Source organism: Belonocnema kinseyi, chromosome 9, assembly GCF_010883055.1.
Source record: "Belonocnema kinseyi isolate 2016_QV_RU_SX_M_011 chromosome 9, B_treatae_v1, whole genome shotgun sequence".
Taxonomy (NCBI): Eukaryota; Metazoa; Arthropoda; class Insecta; order Hymenoptera; family Cynipidae; genus Belonocnema; species Belonocnema kinseyi.
In genome coordinates, this window is record NC_046665.1 from 106,620,107 (window position 1) to 106,641,657 (window position 21,551).

The 21,551-nt window shown below is 22.9% G+C and overlaps 2 protein-coding genes across 2 annotated transcripts in view; one reads left to right on the plus strand and one right to left on the minus strand.

Moving 5' to 3' along the window:
* Positions 1-5,005: 5,005 nt before the first annotated feature.
* LOC117179505 (protein ABHD11) lies at positions 5,006-15,741 on the minus strand. The gene is made up of 4 exons (XM_033371374.1): positions 15,482-15,741; positions 15,245-15,404; positions 8,143-8,508; positions 5,006-5,493 (listed from the first exon to the last, which is right to left on the minus strand). Exons 1-4 carry the CDS (start codon positions 15,595-15,597, stop codon positions 5,182-5,184), a joined length of 954 nt encoding a protein of 317 aa, XP_033227265.1. The 5' UTR covers positions 15,598-15,741; the 3' UTR covers positions 5,006-5,181.
* A 284-nt stretch (positions 15,742-16,025) lies between these two features.
* The window catches only part of LOC117179504 (eukaryotic translation initiation factor 2A), a 34,798-nt gene continuing 29,272 nt past the window's right edge, over positions 16,026-21,551 (plus strand). Inside the window, exons 1-2 of the mRNA XM_033371373.1 lie at positions 16,026-16,079; positions 18,795-19,058. Of these exons, the coding sequence (XP_033227264.1) occupies positions 16,052-16,079; positions 18,795-19,058 (292 nt within the window). The 5' untranslated portion in view covers positions 16,026-16,051. The remainder of the gene's footprint in view (positions 16,080-18,794; positions 19,059-21,551) is intronic.

The window sequence follows — 21,551 nt, forward strand, 5'->3', positions numbered from 1 at the left end:
TTTCATTGAAAAAATTTGTTTCTTTCTTTCTGAATGGAAAAAGGCGATTTTATTTGTTTTTGGGATTTTTACTAATTTAAGGGAAGAATTTTCCATTTTCGTCTTTTTTTCTGAATCGCAAAAGAAAAAGTTTTTAATTTTTTAATTGTTTAATCTTGTATAGGGTTGGAAGGGACGAAGTTTGGATTTTTTCTGAATTGGAAGAGCGTCATTTTTTATTTTTAATATTTTTAATGATTTGGAAGTAAGGAAATTTCTGATTTTAAATATTTTCTAATTTTGAAGAGGGATATATTTGGGTTTTTAAGATTTTCACCGAATTGAGAAGGAAGAAATTTTGGTTCTCAATATTTTATGGGTTAGAAGGATAAATTTGTATTTTTATTATTTTTATTGAATTTGTAGTGAGAAAATTGTGGATTTCCATTTTTTCAAATTTTATTTATTAATTACTATTTAATTACAATTTTCGAAATTGGGAGATGAAGTTTTTTATTTCTTACACTTTTTTATAGTTGAAAGAGACGAAGTTTTCTTTTTTTCTAAATTGTAAGCGGGTGATTTTTTATTTTTAACATTTTTGTTGAGTTGGGAGCGAGAAAATTTCGATTTTTAAATATTTTTTAAACTGAAAGAGGGATTTTTATTGAAAAATTTAAATGAATTAGAAAAGGGTAATTTTTTATTTATACTATTTATTGAATGGAAAAGGTGGAAATTTTGTTTTTCAATTTTTTATCTTTTTAAATTTTGTATAGAGTTGGAAGCGAGAAAGTTTGGATTTTTTCTGAATTTGAAGAGGGTAATTTTATATCCTTAACATTTTTAATGGAGAGGGGAATTTTTTAATAGATTTTCATTGATTTGGGAAGGAAGAAATTTTTTTTATCAATATTTGCAGAATTAGAAGAAGGATAATTTTTATTTTATTTCTGAATTAAAAGAGCTTTTATTTATTTTTATCATTTTTACTGAGTTTCGAGGAAGAATTTTTTATTCTCGACTTTTTTCTGAATTGGAAAAGTTTTTTATTTCTAAACAAAGTTTTTTTTCTTGTAAATTGCAAGAGGGTAATTTTTTATTTTAAATATTTTTATTGAATTGGGAGGGAGGAAATTTAGAATTTCAAATATTTTTAAAATTGGAAGAGGGACATTTAAAAAAAAATTTTTATCGATTAGAAAAGGAAGAAATTTTGGTTTTCAATATTATATGGATTAAAATAAAGATATTTTGTTTTTTAATTGGAAGAGGCCCTTTTTTAGTTTTTATAATTTTTATTGACTGGGAACCTATGGATTTTTTGGAAACTGGCAATTTCTCATTTGTACTATTTTTATTGAATTGAAAGAGTGGAAATTTAGTTTTTCAATTTTTTTTTTTTTACATTTTTATTGAGTTGGGAGCGAGAAAATTTTGAATATTTTGTTAATTGGAAGAGGGACATTTAAAAAAATATATTTTTATCGATTTGGAAAGGAAGAAATGTTGGTTTTCTATATTTTATGGATTTGAACAAGGATATTTTGTGTTTTAATTGGAAGAGGCTCTTTTTTGTTTGCATCATTTTTATTGACTGGGAACCTATGCAATTTTTGAAAGGGGAAATTTATCATTTGTACTATTTTTATTGAATTGAAAAAGTGCAAATTTAGTTTTCCAGTTTTTTCTTAATCAGACCTTTTCTATTTTTATCTATTTGATTGATAAAATTTCGGTTATTTTTTCTGATTTGAAAGAAGCTCTTTTGTCTTTTTTTAACATTTTACTGAGTTTAAGGGAAGAATTTTTCATTTTCTACGTTTTCTGAATTGAAAGAGGAAAAGTTTTTTATTTCTTAATTTTTGATGCAGTTGGTCGAGATGAAGTTTTGGATTCTTTTCTTAATTGAAAGAGGGTAATTATTTATTTTCAACATTTTTATTGAGTTCGGAGCGAGAAAATTCCGAATTCTAAATATTTTACAAATTCGAAGAAGGAAATTAAAAAAAAAAAAAGTTATTGAGTTGGAAAAGAAAAAACTTTTATTTACAATATTTTATGGATTAGAAGAAGGATAATTTTTTTATTTTTACATTTTTTATTGAATTGAACGAGGGAAAATTTGTAACTAATTGTACTTTTCAAGTTGTACTATTTTTATTGAATTTTTAGGAAGAAAAGTTTAATTTTCAGCGTTTTTTTATTTTTAATTGTAAGAAGCCCTTTTCTGTTTTTATCAATTTTATTCATAAAATTGTTATTTTTTCTTAATTAAAAAAGGCCATTTTCACAACTAAAACGATTTAAACTAAAAATCTAATATTTAATGTTACAAAAAGAATTTATTTTTCAACAAAACAGTTACACTTTCTAGAAAATAGTTGAATTTTCATCTAAACAATGGTATTTTCAACAAAATATAAAAATATAAAATCTTCAAATAAGTAGTTGAATTTTTAACTAAACAATATTAATTTTTAACAAAAAATGGAAAAGTTACATTTTCAGATAAAAAAATTAATTTTAGACGAAAGAAAAATTAATTATTGTCAAAGTAGTTAAGTTTTCAATCAAGGAGATGAATTGGAAACTAAAATGATTTAAATTAAAGTTTAATATTTGATATTAAAAAAAAAATCAACAAAATAGGTACAAATTCAACTAAATAATCAACTTTTTAACAAAATAGTTGAATTTTCAACATACGAAAACGAGTTCTGAATAAAAGTTTAATAGTTTGATATTTCAGCCAACAAGATTAATTTTTTACAAAAGAAAAAAATAATTTTAAACAAAATAGGTAAATTTTCAACCGTAGATGAATTTTCAACGACAATTATGAGTCTTCAATTGAAATATGTAAATTTTTAGGTAAAAAAATAATTTAAAAAATGGGATATTAATTTTTCAAGTTCAATTTTCAAATAAAGAAGATACATTTTTAACGAAAAGTTAATTTTCTGCCAAAATAGTTGAATTTTTAAACAAAAATGATTTTTTAAATCAAATTGTTTAATTTTTAACAAACTAGGTTAATTATAAAACAAGAAGACGATTTTTTTCAGAAGACAGTTGAATTTTCAACAAAATAGTCACATTTTCAACTAAAAAATTGAATTTTCAACTAAACAATTACATTTTTACCAGAATGGTTGAATTTTCAACGTATAAACATGAATCCTCAATAATAAATATAATATTTAATATTTCAAATTAAGAATATCAAATTTTTACCAAAAGAGATGAATTTTAAAACCAAAAAGACGAATCTTTAACAAAATAAATTAATTTTCAAATAAATAGTTAAATTTTCAACTAAAAATATTAACTTTCAATAAAAAATAGAAGTTAAATTTTCTGTCAACAAAATTAATTTTAAAGGAAAAAACAAATGTTAAACAAAATAGATAAATTTTCAATCGAAGAGACCAATTCCTAATTAAAATTTTGAGTTTTTTAACCACGAAGATAAATTTTCAACAGATATTTTTCAATCAAGAAGGAAAAAAAGGTTACCCAAATTATTGAAGCTTCAAGCTAAAAGACGACGTTTCTATTAAACAGTTGATTTTTAAACCCCAGAATAATAATTTTTAACCAAAAAGTTAATTTTAACCGAAAACTGGCGTTTTTAAACAGAAAGAGGAAATTTCAAACTAAGAATGTCAGTTTTCTTTAAAAAAAGACGAATTTTGAACTAGAAAAAATCAGTTTTAAATTAGAAATTGAAAAGTTAAATTTACAGATTACAAAAATTAATGTTAAACCAAAAGAAAAAATTAAAACTAAAATCATGAATCTTCAACAATTATTTTTGAACCAAATAGTTTCATTTTTATCAACAAAAAATATATATAAATTTCTATTAAAACAGATGAATTTTGAAACAAACAGATAAAGTTTCAACCAAAACATATCATTTTCGACAAAATTGAGGAGGCAACTGAAAAAATAAAATTAAAATACAAGGCTACTAAATTACTGAAACAAATATTATATCAGGTTGGCCGCAAAACTTCCATTTTTAAAATACCCTATTTTTTCTCTAACCGATTTTTCGTTTGCTCTGACCATTAATATTAAAAAAAGACCCTAATTGCATAATATAGTTAGCATAGAATCTTTTATAAACGGTATAAAAATTTCAAATTTACAAATAAATTGTTGAATTTTAACTAAAAATATCAATTTTTAGTTACATTTTCAGACAACAAAATTAATTTCAAACGAAAGAACAATGAATTATTAACAAAACAGATAAATTTTTAACCAAAGAGATGAATTTGCAACTAAAATTATGCAAACTAAAAATTTAATATTTCAAAAACAAAAATGAATTTTCAAAAAAATAGTTGAATTAAATTTGTTTACTTTCGTTTTTCGATTTTTAAAATCTCATTTTACAATCTGCGAATGATTATTCAAGCACGATTAAATTAATAATAATAATAAATGACATAATATAAAATGAAAAATAAAACATTTTTAAATAAATAGTTGAATTTTCAACTAAAAAATATCAACTTTCAACAAAGAATGTTAAAGGTATACCTCAGGAAACAAAATTAATTTCAAACGAAAGAAAAATAAATTATTAACAAAATAAATAAATTTTCAACCCAAGAGAGATGAAACTTCAACTAAAATTATATAAACTAAAAATTTAGTATTTGATATTTCAAAAACAAAAATGAACTTTCAACAAAATAGATGAATGATATTCGTCTCCTTTCATTTGTCTATTTTTAAAATCATAGTTTAAAATCTGTGAAGGATTATTCAAGCACGATTCAAAAATAATAATAAATAATATATTATAAAATAAAACATTTTCAAATAAATAGTTGAATTTTCAAATAAAAAATATCAATTTTCAACAAAGAATGGTAAAGGTACACTTTCAGACATGAAAATTAATTTCGAACGGAAGAAAAATAAATTATTAACAAAATAGGTACATTTTCAACCAGACATGAATTTGCAACTAAAATTATGCAATCTAAAAATTTAGTATTTGATATTTCAAAAACAAAAATAAATTTTCAACAAAATAGTTGAATTATATTTGTTTACTTTCATTTTTCGATTTTTAAAATCAGATTTTACAATCTGCTCAAGATTAATCAAGCACGATTCACTTATTTCTATAATTTACAAGACCTGTGTCGCCACAGGAGTTAGCTAATTCGTTTTAAATCATTAAGGACTTCTAATGAACTCGGTCACAGTGCTTAAAAATTCGGCGGGTTTATCTACATGTACCCAATGACCTGCTTCGGGCACGTATTGGAATTTGGCAGTAGGAAATAGTTTGTTTATCCTCTCGTGATCTTCTTTTTTTAGGTAATCGCTTTCCTCACCACCAATAAATAAAGTCGGTCCTAGATAGACTTTCTTTTCAGAATTTGGAAATACAGCAATATTTTTCGCAAAGTTCTGCTCGAGAACTGGCAAATTTACTCGCCATTTGTAAATTCCTGTTTCGGCCTCCACAAGATTCATCAACACAAACTGAAAAAAAATTGATAAATTTAACAAGATCTTAAATAAGATCAGGCTGGCGATTCGGATTTCAAATTCACGGTCATTTCCCGGTTTTTCCTTGTCCAGTTTTTCAATTTTCCTGGGCTACTAAAAGTAACATTTTAATATTTGCCCCAAGCCACAATTTTTTTTTTTAATTCATAACGTTCATTCTAAACAATGCAAAATAAATAAATTTTCAAAAAAAAGGGATTTTAAACAAATTATTTCAATTTTCAACCAGAGTGATAAATTTTCAAATAAATGAAATACTTCAATTTTAAACCAAAAACGTGAATTTTCAACAATATTTATTTGTAATAAAAAAGTTAGACTGTCAACCAAGTATAAAATAATGAAGTCTTAACTTTAAAAAATCAATGTTAAACTAAAAATTAAATAATTAAATTGTTAGTAAAAAATTGATGTTCAACTAAAAAGAGGAATTTTTAATTAAAATTATCAATTATTCAACTGGAATAATAGTTACATTTACAGATCGAAAAACTATATTATTTTTGATAAAAAAGAAACCAAATTTTCGACAAAAAACTTTTTTTTCATCCAATGAAAAAACAAGTTTTCAATCAAATAGCTCATTTTTCAACCGTAGAAATTTATTTTTTAATTACAATAATGAATCTTCAACCAAAAAATAATAATTTTTAACAAAAGAGTTTAATTTTCAAACAAGTAATTCCATTTTAAACCTAAAAGATGAATTTTCATCTAAAATGATAAATATTTTACAAGAATACTAGAACTTTTAACAATTTTTTAGTCAAATTGTTGAATTTTTAACTAGAAAAGATGAATGTTCAAAAAAAAATGTAACAGTTAAATTTTCAGTTTAAGGAATTCATTTTCAACAAAGATGATGAATCTTTAACTGGAATAGGTAAATTTTATATTTTCCAAAAAGATGAAATTTTAATCATAAAGATTAATTTTCTAAAAAAAAGACGAATTATCCAAAAAGATGAATTTTCATTTAAAAAATAACAATTTTCAAAAAAAAAAAAAATAGTATAGTTGAAAAATCTAATTCCTAATAACTAAAAAAACGGATTTTTAGCAAAATAGTTAAATTTTCTACTGCAATTGTTAAGTTTTTAGTTAAAAGAATAATTTTCAACGAAGCAGTTACACTTTTAAAAAGAGATGAATTTTTAATAAAAATGATAAATCTTTAAACAAAAAGATTGATTTTTAACAAGATTTTAACTTTCAACCATAAGTAGTTGAATTTTTAACTAAAAAAAGTTGAATTGGTTACGAAAAATTTAACAAAATTTTCTATTATAATTCAGAAATATGTCGTCTTTCAAATACATCCTTTAGCATAACAGAGCAAAACAATGCAAAATAAATGAATTAAAAAAAAAACTTGCAATTTTCCAGTGAAAAAAAAATCAATTTTTTACAAAAAATTGAATAGTTACACTTTCAGATGAAAACATTAATTTTCAACAACAAAAAAAGGGATTTTCAACCAAAATAGTTCATTTTTCAAACAGCGATGAATTTTTAAAGAAAATGAATCTTCAACTGGAAACATTTTAACCGAAAAGATAAAATTCAAACCGGAATTTTAAAATCAGAAGATTAATTTACAAATAAAAAGATTAATTTTGTACCGAAAAATACGATTTTCAAACAAATTACATGAATTTTTTAACTGAAATACTTGTCTTTTTAACCGAAAAGAAGTATTTTCAAATAATAAAATTAATTTTTAAACAGAAACATAATTTTCTACAAAAAATGTACTTTATAACAAAATATGTGAATTTTTAAAAAAATAGTTGAATTTTCAATAAAAAATTACGAGTTTTTGATCCAAACTGATGAATTTTCAACTAAAATGATTAATTTTCAACTGCAACATTTGAATTTGATGTTAAAAGGATGAATTTTGAAAACTATAACGATTAATGTTTTACAAAATAAATATCCATAAAGTACATAAATTTCCAAAAAAGTAGTTTAATTTCTGAATGAAAAAAATAAATTTTCAACCGAATAGTTGAATTTTTACCAAAAAATGATAAATTGATTTTCATCAAAGTACATAGTCACATTTGCAACCAGAGATGAATTTTAAATTAAAATTATGAATCTTTAACAAAGTATTTGAACTTTTTTTTTAATTTCTAAAAAGATGAATTCGCAACAAACAATGTAATTTATAAGAGGAAACTCACAAATTCTCATGAATCCTGACTTGGAAAAGGGATTGTTTCAAATTCCTTTCTTCTAAATCCTGATTATAATACTTTTAAAGAATACCCGTTTCATGTAAAAAAAAATTCTCTGTTACAAGTCAGATAAATGAGGAGTAAGAAAATAAAACGTGATAAATAATTTCTTTTTTAATTGAGAAAATGATTGTTTCTCTATGTTTGGAATACCATCAATTCGATTATCGAACTTAAGTCTTTTTTTTCTAAATTGGCCAAAATTATTAAAATAATGAAAATTGAATTTTACTACAATCAGAATTAAAATCCCGGGTTTTTAATTAAATTCCCGCCCATTTCCCGATCAAGTCGCCACCCTGAAGATCTTAAACAAAATTTTCACCTGGGAAAATAATTATATTGTCCACTCTATTAAAGGCAAAACTAAATATTCTACCTGTCGAATTCTTTCAGAGTGAACGGAAGCCGAAAGTTGCTCATCGGCCATTTTTCTGGCTTTAGATAAAGACGGATTTCCATCCAGAGTCACAGTTTTCATTGCTTGGAAGATTTTTAACATTTCAGTGAGACTTGGGCTAATTCTTACAGGATTCATGTCAATAATAACTAGCTTTTCCACTAATTCCGGATAATTTAAAGCCGTGTACATCATTGTACTGCCTCCCATGCTGTGGCCAATTAAAATCACTTTCTTGGCCTTAAGGTCTTTTATCAGATCTACAATATCTTGGGACATGTGCTGATATGTCATGTCAGAAGAGTGTGGCGAATCTCCATGGTTTCTTGCATCTACACATATTACCTATGTAATAAATTGTCCTTTTATTATCTTTAATTATTCTGCATTCGCTTGATTTTAGAATAAAAATTAATTATATTATTCTATAATTTTTTTTATTTATTCTTCAATTTACGCCTACCGAAATTCTTTTCTCAAGTGTTTTCCAGGTATAATTTTCCATAATTTCACCAATTTATTATAAATAACGTTTTTTCAGTTTAATTTAATATGTTTAATTTAGAAAGCCCTCAAAAATTATATTACAAGATATTCTTAAATATATTAGCATCATTGATTACCTAAATAATTAAAAAATACTAAAAACATAATTAATCACTTATTGATCCATGAATTTAAATAAAATTAAAACCTTTATTTATCTTATTTATTTTATTTAAACCGTTCAAAATTTCTAACTTTTAAAGTAAAAATATAGCATTTTCAAAAAAAAAATTAATTTTCAACCAAATAGTTGAATGTTGAACTAAAAGAAGTTCAGTTTTCGACCAAAATGGAATAGTTAAATTTTTAATTAAAAAAATGCATTTAAAAAAATTTTTAAGCAAAATACTTGATTTTTCAACGACAAAGTAAATTTTCAATAAAAGACATGAAGTTTCAATAGACATATAATTAAAAAAAAGATTAATTTTGTACCAAAAAAAGACCATTTTTCAACATCAAATTATTTTTAACCAAACAGTGGAAGTTCCATTTGGAATAATTATATTTCCAGTTAAAAATGGATTTTTAACAAATAAAAAACACGTAATTTTTAACAAAATATATTGAATTAAAATTGAATTTTAAACAAAACAGGTGAATTTTTAACTCAGAGGAATAAATTTATATGAAAAATATGAATTTTCAACCGAATAGTGAAATTTTTAACTAAGAAAAAAAAAACGCAAGTAACATTTCATTTGTTTAAATTAAGGTTAAAAATTGATTTATTAATTATATTAATTGATTAATTCAAATAAAGAAATGATTTTAACTTAAATGAATTTTCAACAAATATAGAATTTGTAACAAAGTAGTTCAATTTTCAACCAAATAAATTATTTTTCTAGAAAAAAAAATTCATTATAATACATGAATTTTCAATTAAAAATATCAATTTTCAACCAAAACTAGAATATTGTAATTTTTCAGCAGAAAAAATTATTTTACTATCAGCGAAAGACGAATTTTTCAAAAAAATGGATGAATTTTCAACCAAATAGTTGAATTTTGAACTAAAAGAAGTTCAGTTTTCAACCAAAAATGGAAGTTAAATTTTCAGTTAAAAAAATTAATTAAATAAAAAATTTAAGCAAAATAATTGATTTTTCAACAACAAGAAAGTAAATTTTCAATAAAAGACATGAAGTTTCAATAGACAGATAATTAAAAAAAAAGATTAATTTTGTGCCAAAAAACACCATTTTTCAACAACAAATTATTTTTAACCAAACAGATGAAGTTTCAACAAAAAAATTAATTTCCAATTAACAAAATTAAATGTATACTAAAAAATATCAATTCGCAACAAAATAGTTACATTTTTAAACAAGTCGAATAATTTTCTACCAAGCCGGAATTTTCAACTAAAAAAAAATAGATTTATAACCAAAAATGGAATAATTATGTTTTCATTAAAAAAAATGGATTTTTAATAAACAAAAAACAAGAATTTTTAAGAAAATAGATTGAATTAAAATTGAATTTTAAGCAAAACAGATGAATTTCTAACCCAGCGGATTAAATTTCTATGAAAAATATTAATTTTTAACCGAATAGTGGAATTTTTAACTAAGAAAGAAAAAAAACAAGTAAATTTTCATTTTTTTTTAATTAAGGTTAAAAATTGATTTATTAAATAATTCAAATAAAGAAATGATTTTTAACTAAAATGAATTTTCAACAAAAAATATCAATTTTCAACCGAAATAAGAATATTGTAATTTTTCAGTAAAAAAATAATTTTCTATTAACGAAAGACGAATTTACAACAACAAAAAATATATGAATTTTTAACCAAATAGTTGATTTATAATAAAAGGTTGGATTTTAAACGAAAAATCAAGTCTCGCAGTAAAAATATATAATTCCAACTAAAAAATATTAATTTTTTAAGTAAAAAATTGGAATAATTATATTTTCATTTTTTTTTAATTGATTAAAAAAGCATGAACTTTAAATATAACATAACAAAAACCAAATTATAGATGAATTTCAATTGAAATAGATAAATTTGTAACTAAAAATAATGGAGTTCAATTTTTAATTTAAAAAAATTAATTCCCGACCAAGTAAAATGAATTTTCGACAAAACGTAGATACAAATACATAATACACATATAATACATAAATAAATACATAGATATTCAACTAAAAAATAAAAAATTTTAATTAAAAAATGGAATACTTAGATTTTTTGTTTTATTTTCAACCAAAAAGATTAATTTTTAATAACTAAATGAATATTTAACTGAAGGACTTGAATTTTCAACAAAAATGGTTAATTTTCAAACAAGAATATTAAATTTTAAATATGAAGATTAATTTTCTACAACAAAATTAAAAAAATAAATGGTAAAAAAAAGAATAGTTAAATTTTCAGTTAAAACGAAATTAATGTTTAACCAAATAGATAAATTTATAACTAAAGTGATAGAACATTCAACTGGAATAGTTAAATTTTCAGTTAAAAAAAATGATTTTTCAAAATAATAGTTTAATTTTGAGCCAAAAAGATGAATTTTTAACTAAAATGATACATTTTTAGCTGGAATAGGTAAATATTTAGTTAAAAGAAAAAACACAATTTTCAACCAAAGCAAAAATAAATCAACTGGAATAGTTAAATTTTCAGTAAAAAAAAAATACATAAATTTCCACCAAACCAAGAAAAATAAAAAATGAAGTTCATCATTGTTATTAAATTTTATATTGCAATTAAACAAACTTAGAATGTTCGCGAAAAAATTCCCTGACTTAAAAAAAATGCACAGATTCAAAATTGGCAAAAAACAAAAGTAGTTTTAAAGAAGTTATTTATAATAAAAATTGAATTTAAAGTAATAAAAACTAAACTGCATACTAAAGCAGCCAAAATTAAACTTTTCTGAATTTTCAATTTTTGAAACTATAGCTTTAAAAAATTTGTAGAAAATTTTTTTTAATTAAATCGTTAAATAATTAATAAATTATATAATAAAAACATTCTTATATCAATAGGTTTAATTTTATGAACTTAAAAAAATTGACCTCCCAATGAAATATTTAAAATGACGAAGAATCAATTTCACAAACTTTAATTATACAAAGTAAATGTAGCCACTTTTATCGTGGGGAGAAATTCCCGATTTTCTACATTTTTTCTCAATCATATGAATAAAAATAGGTTTTGGTAACTATAGACTTCACAGCCAAAAATACTCTCGAAAAATATAAATTTTGAAAAAATAAAAATGTTAAAATGCTTTAAATTTGTAAGATTTCAAGTTGAAATCGATTTTTTGAGTTAAAAAGAGGAATAATTAAGAAAATAATTGATTTTTTATTAAAAATAATTTAACCTATAACCAAATAGTTGAATTTTCAACCAAATTGTCGAATTTTCAAGGCAAAAAGACCAATTTTTTAGAAGCCAGTTGAATTATCAACCTCAAAATTTAAATAAAAATTAAATTAAAAAAAATAGTTTTTAATAAAAAAAATGCATTTTACATGTATAAATTATACTAAATAAAATTAATGCAGATAAAATATTAAATTCAATACGAAACACATTAAATTCCTTAGACTTTATGCAGAGATATCCTGAATTTTCCAAAAAATAGTTGAAGACTATAGTCAAATAGTCAAATTTTTTAGCCAAAAATACAAATTTTGTTGTACCGTTGAATTTTTAATTAAACGCTCATATTTTCAAACAAAAAAGATTAAAATTCCATCAAATATTCAAATTTTCAAGACAAAAAGACAAATTTTTTAGAAGACAGTCAAATTTTCATCGTAATAGTTAATTTTTAACCAAAAAGATCAATTTTCGATTAATAAGATTAATATTCTACCACAAAGACGGATCTTCAATGAAATACATGAATTTTCTACAAAATTATTAAATTTTGAAGCCAAAAAGACGAATTATCTGCTAAGAAGTTGATTTTTCAAAAGAAAAATATTATTTTTCTACCAAAAAGTTTAATATAAAAATAAATAGTTTAATATTTCACAAAATTGTTGAATTTTCTAACCAAAGAGATGAATTTTCTACACAACAGTAGAATTTTTAACATGAAAGTCCAATTAAAAGTCAAGAAAGATGAATTTTCAATAGAAGAATTTTATTTTAAAGCCAAAAAGACGAATTATCTGCCAAGAAGTTGAATGTTCAATACAAAAATATAATTTTTCTACCAAAAAGCTTAATTTTAAAATAAATAGTTTAATTTTTAACAAAATTGTTGAATTTTCAAACCAAAGAGATGAATTTTCTACAAAAAGTATAATTTTTAAAATGAAAGTCCAATTAAAAGTCAAGAAGATGAATTTTCAACAAAATTATTTTTTTTTGAAGCCGAAAAGACGAATTATTTGCCAAGAAGTCGGATTTTTAATACAAAAAAATGATTTTTCAACAAAATGTTTGAATTTTAAAGGAATTTGTTAGCCAAGAAAATTAAGTATTCTTCCACAAAATTGGAATTTACAATTAATTTTCAACTAGAAAACATAATTTTCAACAAAATAAATAAATTTTCAAAACAAGTTTTTTAACTAAAATAATCAATCTTTAACCAAATAATTGAACTTAGAAAAAGAATTTCCACTTCCAATTAAGTATGTAGTTGAATTTTCAACTAAAGAAGATAAATTTTTAACGAAAAGCGTAATATTTGAGATTTTAACAAAAGTGATGCATTTTCAACGAAAATTGTAAATCTTTAAGTGAAATTGTTGATTTTACAACTTTTATTTTACAATTTCTATAAAAAAATACGAATTTTTATGTAAAAAGGTAATTTTTCAACCTAAAATTAGATAATTAAATTTTTGGGCGAAAAAATTAATGTTGAACCAACGAGAGGAATTTTCAGCTACAATTCTGGAATATCAACTGGAATAAGTTACATTTTCAGTTTTAAAAAAATCATTTTCAACTAAACAAGACACAAATTTTCAGCAAAATAGTTCAATTTTCAGCAAAAAAAAATCCTTTTCATTCAAAGTACAAACAAAATTCCAATCAAGTAGCTCACACTTTAACCGAAGAAAAAATTTTTTAATTAAATTGATGACATTTCAAACAATCAAATTAATTTTTAACAACAAAATTTTTCTACCAAGTAATTTTATTTCAAATATAAAGATGAATTTTGAACTAAAATTATAAATATTGAAATGAAATATTTGAATTTTTAACAGAAAAGAAGAATTTTAAAACAAGAAGAGTAACTTGCACACAAAAAGATAATTTTCAACCAAGAAAAATCAATTTTTTAACAAAATAGGTGAATTTTCAAGTAAATGATGATGAATTTTCAACTGTAATAGTTCAATTTTATGCCAAAAAGATAAATTTTCCACCTTAAAGTTTAGTTTTCTACAAAAAAGACAAATTTTCTACAAAGTACATAATTTTTCAATCAAATTGTTTTGTTTTGAAATAAAAAATGCGAATTTGAAAAAATAATAGAATAATAAAATTTTCTGTTAAAAATCTATTTCGTAATCAAGAAAAAAACGGATTTTCAGCCAAATAGTTCAATTTTCTACTGGGCTAGTTAAATGTTTAGTTAAAAAGAAATCAACTGTTTTAAGAGAAATTTGATCTGTCTTGGATAAATAAAAATGCAAACTGTTTGATTGAAAATAAAACTATTTTGTTAAAAATTTATACTTTTTAGTTGAAAATTCTACTGTCTTGTTGAAAATTCTATTTTTTCGTAGAAAATTTATTTTTGTTTAAATTTAATGCGAATTTACGTAATTTTTCTATTTTATTCTTTTAAAGTAAAAATTCAATTGTTTTAAGAGAAATTTCATCTTTTTCTGGATAAAAATGCAACTCTTTGTTCAAAAACAAAACTATTTTGTCAAAAATTCACACTTTTTGGCTGAAAATTTTACTCTTTTTTTGAAAATTTAACTATTTCGTAAAAAATTTACTTTTTACCTAAACTTAATATTTTTTTGTTTAAAAGAGAACGGAAATATTCATATTTTGATCATGAAAAGTGGAATGAAATCTTTTTTAACAGATCATTCAAATCTTTTTTCGAAAATTTATCTTTTCGATTTAAAAATTAATTTTTTTCAGTTAAAATTTTGTTATGAACATGCGATTTTTTGGTTAAAAATTATTCTGCTTTGCTTGGGTACTTCATTTTTAAAAAAATAAGATTGGTTTGAATTAGTTTGTCAAGAAATCATTTTTTTGTCGAAAATTTTTATTTTTAATTTAGAAATTCACCTGTTTTATTATAAATTTCATTTTTCTTATAAAAATGTAATTTTTTAGTTAAAAATTATTCTCCTTTGCTTGAGTATTCAACTATCTTGTTCGAAATAAGATTTTGTTGAATCAGTTTGTCAAGAAATCATTCTTTTTGTCGAAGGTTTTTGTTTTTAATTGGAAATATAGCACTGTTTTTTATTTAAAATTAAACAGAATTGCCGGTCCTGTGTCTTGACCCTTTTAATCTTTTAGAAATTTTATTATTAAAATAAATACAACCTCTAAAAAACTAATTTTTTAGCATAATACCTTGCGTCCAGTTTCTTTATGAATCCTTTTCGATAAAGAGTTCCAGTTATTTTTTGATCCCAGCAGGCCATGCATTATAATAATAGGAAACATTTGAGAATTTTGTGTTGTATCTTTCATCGATTCATAAGAGACGAAAGCTAATTTGACAGGTTTCGAACTGTGAAAAATCAATGCTGTTATTTCCCAAAAAATCAAAAAGAAAATCGTATTTTATATGAAATTGCGTATACTCACTGCACAATCACATCAGAGCCGTAATTTTGAAATCTTAGGTGTTTCGTTGATGGAACAGGTGAACCTAGCCTCTGAAAACATTGTTTCGAAATTTGTCGAAAACTACCAGAAATCATTTTGTTATTAAACAGTAACAACTTTTATAATTTTTCCGTGCACTCAAAGCACAGATGTGTTTCCTAAAAGTGACTTGCCATTGAATTTGGTTGTTTTTACGAGAAACATAGAGATTTGCTGCTGTCACCTGTCACCTGTGTCACTCAGATTTTTGAGGTTATGTTTATTACGTCGTCTGCTCGTTTACGACTTGAAGTTGTTTCCAAAAGATGGTCGATTTTAAAATTATTTTTCTCGTGAACGTTAACTATTTATTTCATTTGCTTTCATTAAAAAACTCTAATCATTGAAAGAGATAGATAACTTTTTTCAAGGTGTAAATTTTTAGTTTATGCTCATTATTATGATTCTTGCTGCCTTTTTTAAAAACCGGATACAAATTTAAAAGTCGAATGATCGATCCGGAAATGAAAGACCGCGCACATGGATGGTAACAGTGGTTACAGGCAGAAAATGGCGTCGACCATCCCTTGTTTGGCTGGTGAGTATTTTAAACATTTTTAACCAATTCGGTCCAGTTTTAATTCTTAAATAAGTTTAAAAACTTTTGGAATAATTAGTGTTTTAATTAAAATATAAATTTTTTTCGATGGGAAGTGTTTCACGGCGAAATTTCATAGAACGTGGCGTACTGTTCGTTGAGTACAATCTCGGATGAAAGAAAAATGTTTTTTTTTTCTACGAGAATAATGATTAACTCATTTCGAGTTCAATATTTCTCTGATAATTATTAATAATATTCATATGTTGAAAAAAGTCGATAATTTCCATGATTATTATCGGAGTGTTTTATGTTTTCTTAGGTTACTTCAATTGGTTATGGTTGAATTGCGGTTTAAATTTTTTAGAAAGTTTTACTGACCAGACGTCCTGATTTATCAGAACATGTCCTGATTTTTTATCACTGTCCTGATTTTCTCATTTGTTGTGCAGTGTTCTTCTCTTTCATTCTCGAAAACGAAAAGTCACGATTTTTATGGATGTAACTATTTTGTTAAAAAAATAGTTTTTTTTTGTTTGTTAAAAATTAGATTTTTTTACTGAATATTTATTTATTACAGTTGAAGATTCATCAAATAAGTTTATTCTTAATATACTTGGTTGAAAATGTAATTCTTCTGGTAAAAATTCTTACTTTCTGGGTTGTAAATTTATATTTTTGAGAACATTTTAACTATTTGGATGAAAATGAAGATTTTGATAATAATTCATATTATTTGGGTAGAAAACTCAACTGTTTTGTATAAAATTAATCTTTTTGGCTTAAAAATTCAACTATTTTGTTGAAAGTTCGTTTTTTTTTGGGTGAAAACAACTGTTTTTTATTAAATAAACATAATTTTTTATTTAAATATCAACTACCACATCTTTCCTTAAGAATTCATCTGTTCGTTTCAAAATGTAACTATTTGATTAAAAATTCATATTTTTTATAGAAAATGAATCCTCTTTCTTAAAAATTGATCCTTTGAATTGGAAATTCAACTATTTGTTTAAAAATTCATCTATTGCGTCCTGATTTTTATCGTTGTTCCGATTTTTTAATTGTTGGTGGAATGTCCTGATTTTTCAAGCCAAAAACCTAAATTCGCGTTTTTTATCGCGAGCAATTTTTAATTTAATTTCAAACGCTTAAAATGTGTACAGATTGCACTCAATTATGTAAATAATAAATTTTACATCGGAAAAGTTATTTGCATAATTTATAAACTTGGGGAATGAACATACAATTTTATTATTTTCTTAAAAATTCAAAAATATTGGTCAATTATAAAGTCAATCTTTTTGGTTTAAAATTCAAGTTTGTCTTAAAAAATTCGTTGTTTTGTCATGAAAATTCAACAGTTTGGAGTATTTTTTTTTATCTTTATTGGCAATTTTTGGTATAAAATTAAAATATTTTTGTTTGAAGTATCATCTGTTATATTTTGTGTTGAAAATTCAACTAATTAGTTGAAAGGAAAATTAATTATTTTTCGTTGATGATTGATCATTTTAATTCAAAAGCTTTTTATTTGTTTGAAAATTAAATTTTCAGATAAAAATTAAAATATTTTCTTGAAAAATAATTTCTTTTGTTGAAAACTTAGTTATTTTGTCAAAAAATATTTTTTTTCAACTGAAAATAAAATAATTTTGTTTTTGATTAAATTCAACTATTTGCTTCAGTTGAAAATTCATTTCTTCGGTTAAAAATTGAACTACATATTTTGTTAGAAATTCGTCTTTTGTGGTAGAATATTAATCTTCTTTGTGAAAACATCATCTTTCTGGTTGAAAATTAATTTTTTGGGATAAAAATTAAACTAATTTGTTGAAAATTCTTTTTGTCTTTATTAAAAATTACTTTTTTGAATTACAGATAAGAGTATTCAATTTTTGGTTAGAAATTTATATTTTTTAGTTGAAAATTCACCTTTTTGGTCGAAAATTCAACTAGTTGCATCAAAATTGATTTGTTTCATTTAAAATTCATTATTATAATTAAAAATTAATTTCTTTATTTAAACATTGAACTATTTTGTTAAAAATTCCTCTTTTGTGGTAGAATATTAAATAAAGTGAAACTTAAACTATTTTGTTGAATATTCGTGTTTTGTTGTTAAACATTTATTTTTTTAACTGAAAATATAACTATTCCATTTTTGCTTTAAAAATGATTAATTTTAAAAAATTAAAAATGTAACTATTTTATTGAAAATTCGTCTGTATGATAAAATATAAATTGTCTTAGTGAAGAATTCATCTTTTTGCTTGAAAATTAATTTCTTTAGTTGAAAATTTTAATATTTGGTTGAAAATTCGTTTTTTTTGGTTAAAACTTAATTTGTTAACTATAAATATAACTATTCCAATTTGGATTGGAAATATATCCCTTTTAGTTAAAAAATTGGTCCTTTTTAGTAGAAAATTAATCTTCTTATTTGAAAATTGATTTTCGTTTTTTACGGATTCTTCATTTTAGTTGAAAATTTATTTCTTTGGTTAAAAGTGTAACTATTTTGTTGAAAATTCATGTATTTCGTTAAAAATATATCTGTTTTTTTTTGTAGAAAGTTAATTTTAGTGGTTGAATTTTTAAAATAACGCCCCTTAAGGAAAATGTCTTTATTTTCTGTTCAATGCGTCTGGTCACCCTTAGCTTGATTTTTGTTGTTGTGATTAAGCGATATTTTTATATTATATTAATTTTCAGTGCGAGGTTCCACCGGCATAAACGTAGGTCAAGGACCTCCAACTTACGATGCCGTCTCAGCATTTTCCAAAGATGACAGCAAATCGTGTAAAACGATGCTGTTCAGTCCGGAAGGCCGGTTTTTTGCCTGGGCCAATGGATCCTCGGTACAAATTGCTTTGTGCGCGACTTGGAAGGTCATCGGAAAAATTTCAAGGCCGAAAATCCAGGCTATTCGATTTTCCCCTCAGGGCAATTACCTTATGACCTGGGAGCCATTCATTGGTAGGATTGAATTGAAAACTTTATTCAAGGGAAACCTAGAAATTAGAGCATTTTGTTCGTCAGGGAAAGTTATCGATTTAAAAAAAAAAAAAATAAAAAAAATAATGGCAAAAGTCTGTGAATTTTTTATAAAATAAGCACTTTAAATAGAGTTCTAAGCCGGTTATATTTCTTTGAAAACGGTAACGAAAATGAGAATATTACCGAGAAATAAATTCTCTGAGAATTTATGAGAATCTCCAAATTTATTTTAATTAATAGAAAATTGCATTTTTTTCGTTAACTTTTCAGTTGAAAATTCAAATATTTTTTTAAAAATTTGTCTTTTTTATTTTAAAGTTTACCTGTTTTAGCAGAAATTAAAGCTCTGTGTTTTTTTTTTTTTTTTTAATAAAAATTTAACTGTTTAGAAATTAAGCTATTATACTATTTTCTTGAAAACTTAACTATTTCGTAGAAAATTTACTTTTTGTTTGAAATTTATATTTTGGTTTTGAAAAATGAACTGAAATATTTTCTGGATGAAAGTTCCATTTATAAAAAAAAATGGTTTTTTATTACAAATTTATCGGTTTTAGTACAAAATTGATATATTTCGGATAAAAATGCAACTATTTGGGAGAGAATTCAACAATTTTGTTAAAAAGTCATCTTTTGTGTTTGAAAAATTCGTCTTTTTGGATTGAAAATTAAATTTTTTCGTAGAAATTAATTTTTTTGTTACAAAATATTAAATTTTTGATGTTACTGAGTTAACTAGAATTTTTTAAAATGAAAATTCAACTTTTTTGTAATAAAAACTGCTTGAGAATTCAGCAATTTTGTTAAAAAAAGTCATCCTGTTTGGTTGAAAAAATTCGTCTTTTTGGATTGAAAATTCAATTTTGTTGGTAGAAAATAATTTCTTGTTATAAAAATCATAGTTTTGATCGTGAAAACTCGACTAAAATATTTTTCAACAGAAAATTGAATTATGTTTTTGAACATTTATCTTTTTGATTTAAAACTTCATCTATTATAAAAGAAATTTCATTTTTTGTATGAAAATGCAACTTTTTGGTTAAAAATCGTTCTTGTTTGCTTGATAAATCAACTGATTTGTTTAAGACATTTGGTTGAATTGCTTTTTTAAGAAATCACTTTTTTTATATAAAAATTTATATTTTAAGTTGAAAAGTTATCTCGTTGGTTAGAAGTTTAATTATCTTTTTGAAATTTAATTTTTTTAATGGAAAATTAAACTACTTGGGTCCAAGTTAAAATACATTGTGAAATTTTTTTATTGAAGGCTTATGCCTGGTTGAAAATTTAACTGTTTAATTGAAAATACTTTTTTTTTTGGTTTAGAATTAATTTTTAACAGAAAATGTAACTTTTCCTTTTTTTTAAGATTGATATTTTTTAGTTAAAAATTCGCGTTTTTTGTTGTTGTAAAAACTAATTTTTTAGTTTGAAATTTCCCTTTTTTGCGTAAAAGTGCATCAGTTTCGTGGAAAATTAATTTTTTGTTGAACAGTCATATTTTTTTATGAAAATTGAATTTTTTTAAAGAAAATTTATCTTCTGGTTTGAAGGTCTTTTTGGCTTCAAAATTCTTTTTTTTTTGTTGTAAATTCTTCATTCTTTTTTGACTAAAATATAAACTATGGCACTTTTTCGTTGGCAATTTGTATTTTTAAGTTGAATATTGAACTATTATGAACAATGCCTGGACAATAAAAATATTGTTAAAAATCATACATTTTAAAATTTTAAAATTCAGGTCTACATCTATTTTGAAAATATTTCACGAAGATTTCAAATAATTCAATGATTTCAACGAATAAAAAAGATTTCATAAACAAATATTTTTTAAAAAATTCACAAATATCTCAAATGATTTGACAAATGTTTAAAACATTTCACAAAAATTTCGAACATTTCATGAAGATTGTAAGAATTTCAATGATTTAAAAAAGGCGTGTACACCAGATTTCAAAGATTTCGAACTTTTCCAAAGATTTAAAAACTTGAAAACATTAAAAAAAAATGCAATGATTTCAAACGAACACAAACGATTTCGCAAACAAAGATTAAAGAAAGCTTTCACAAATATTTTAAAGCTTTGATAAAGATTTCAAAGGATTTAAACAAATTTCCCAAAGATTAAAATTTTTTTAAGAATTTCAAAGATTTCAAATATTTCACCAAAATTTAAAAAAATTCCAAAATATTTAATAGAAATTTTAAGATTTCATAACGATGTTTGGTTGAAAGTTAATTTGTTCAACTGAAAATTTAACCGTTGCATTTTGGGTAGAAAATTGACCTTCTCTAGTTCAAAATTTTAAATTTTGGAATGTAAATTTGACTTTTTAAATTGTAAATTCATTTATTACATTGAAAAATCAGGTATTTTGTTAAAAAAATCTACTTTTTTGATAGAAAAATTTTTTTCTTCTTTGAAATTTAAACTCCTTGTTTAAAAATTTTTCTTTTTGGATGAAAATTCAA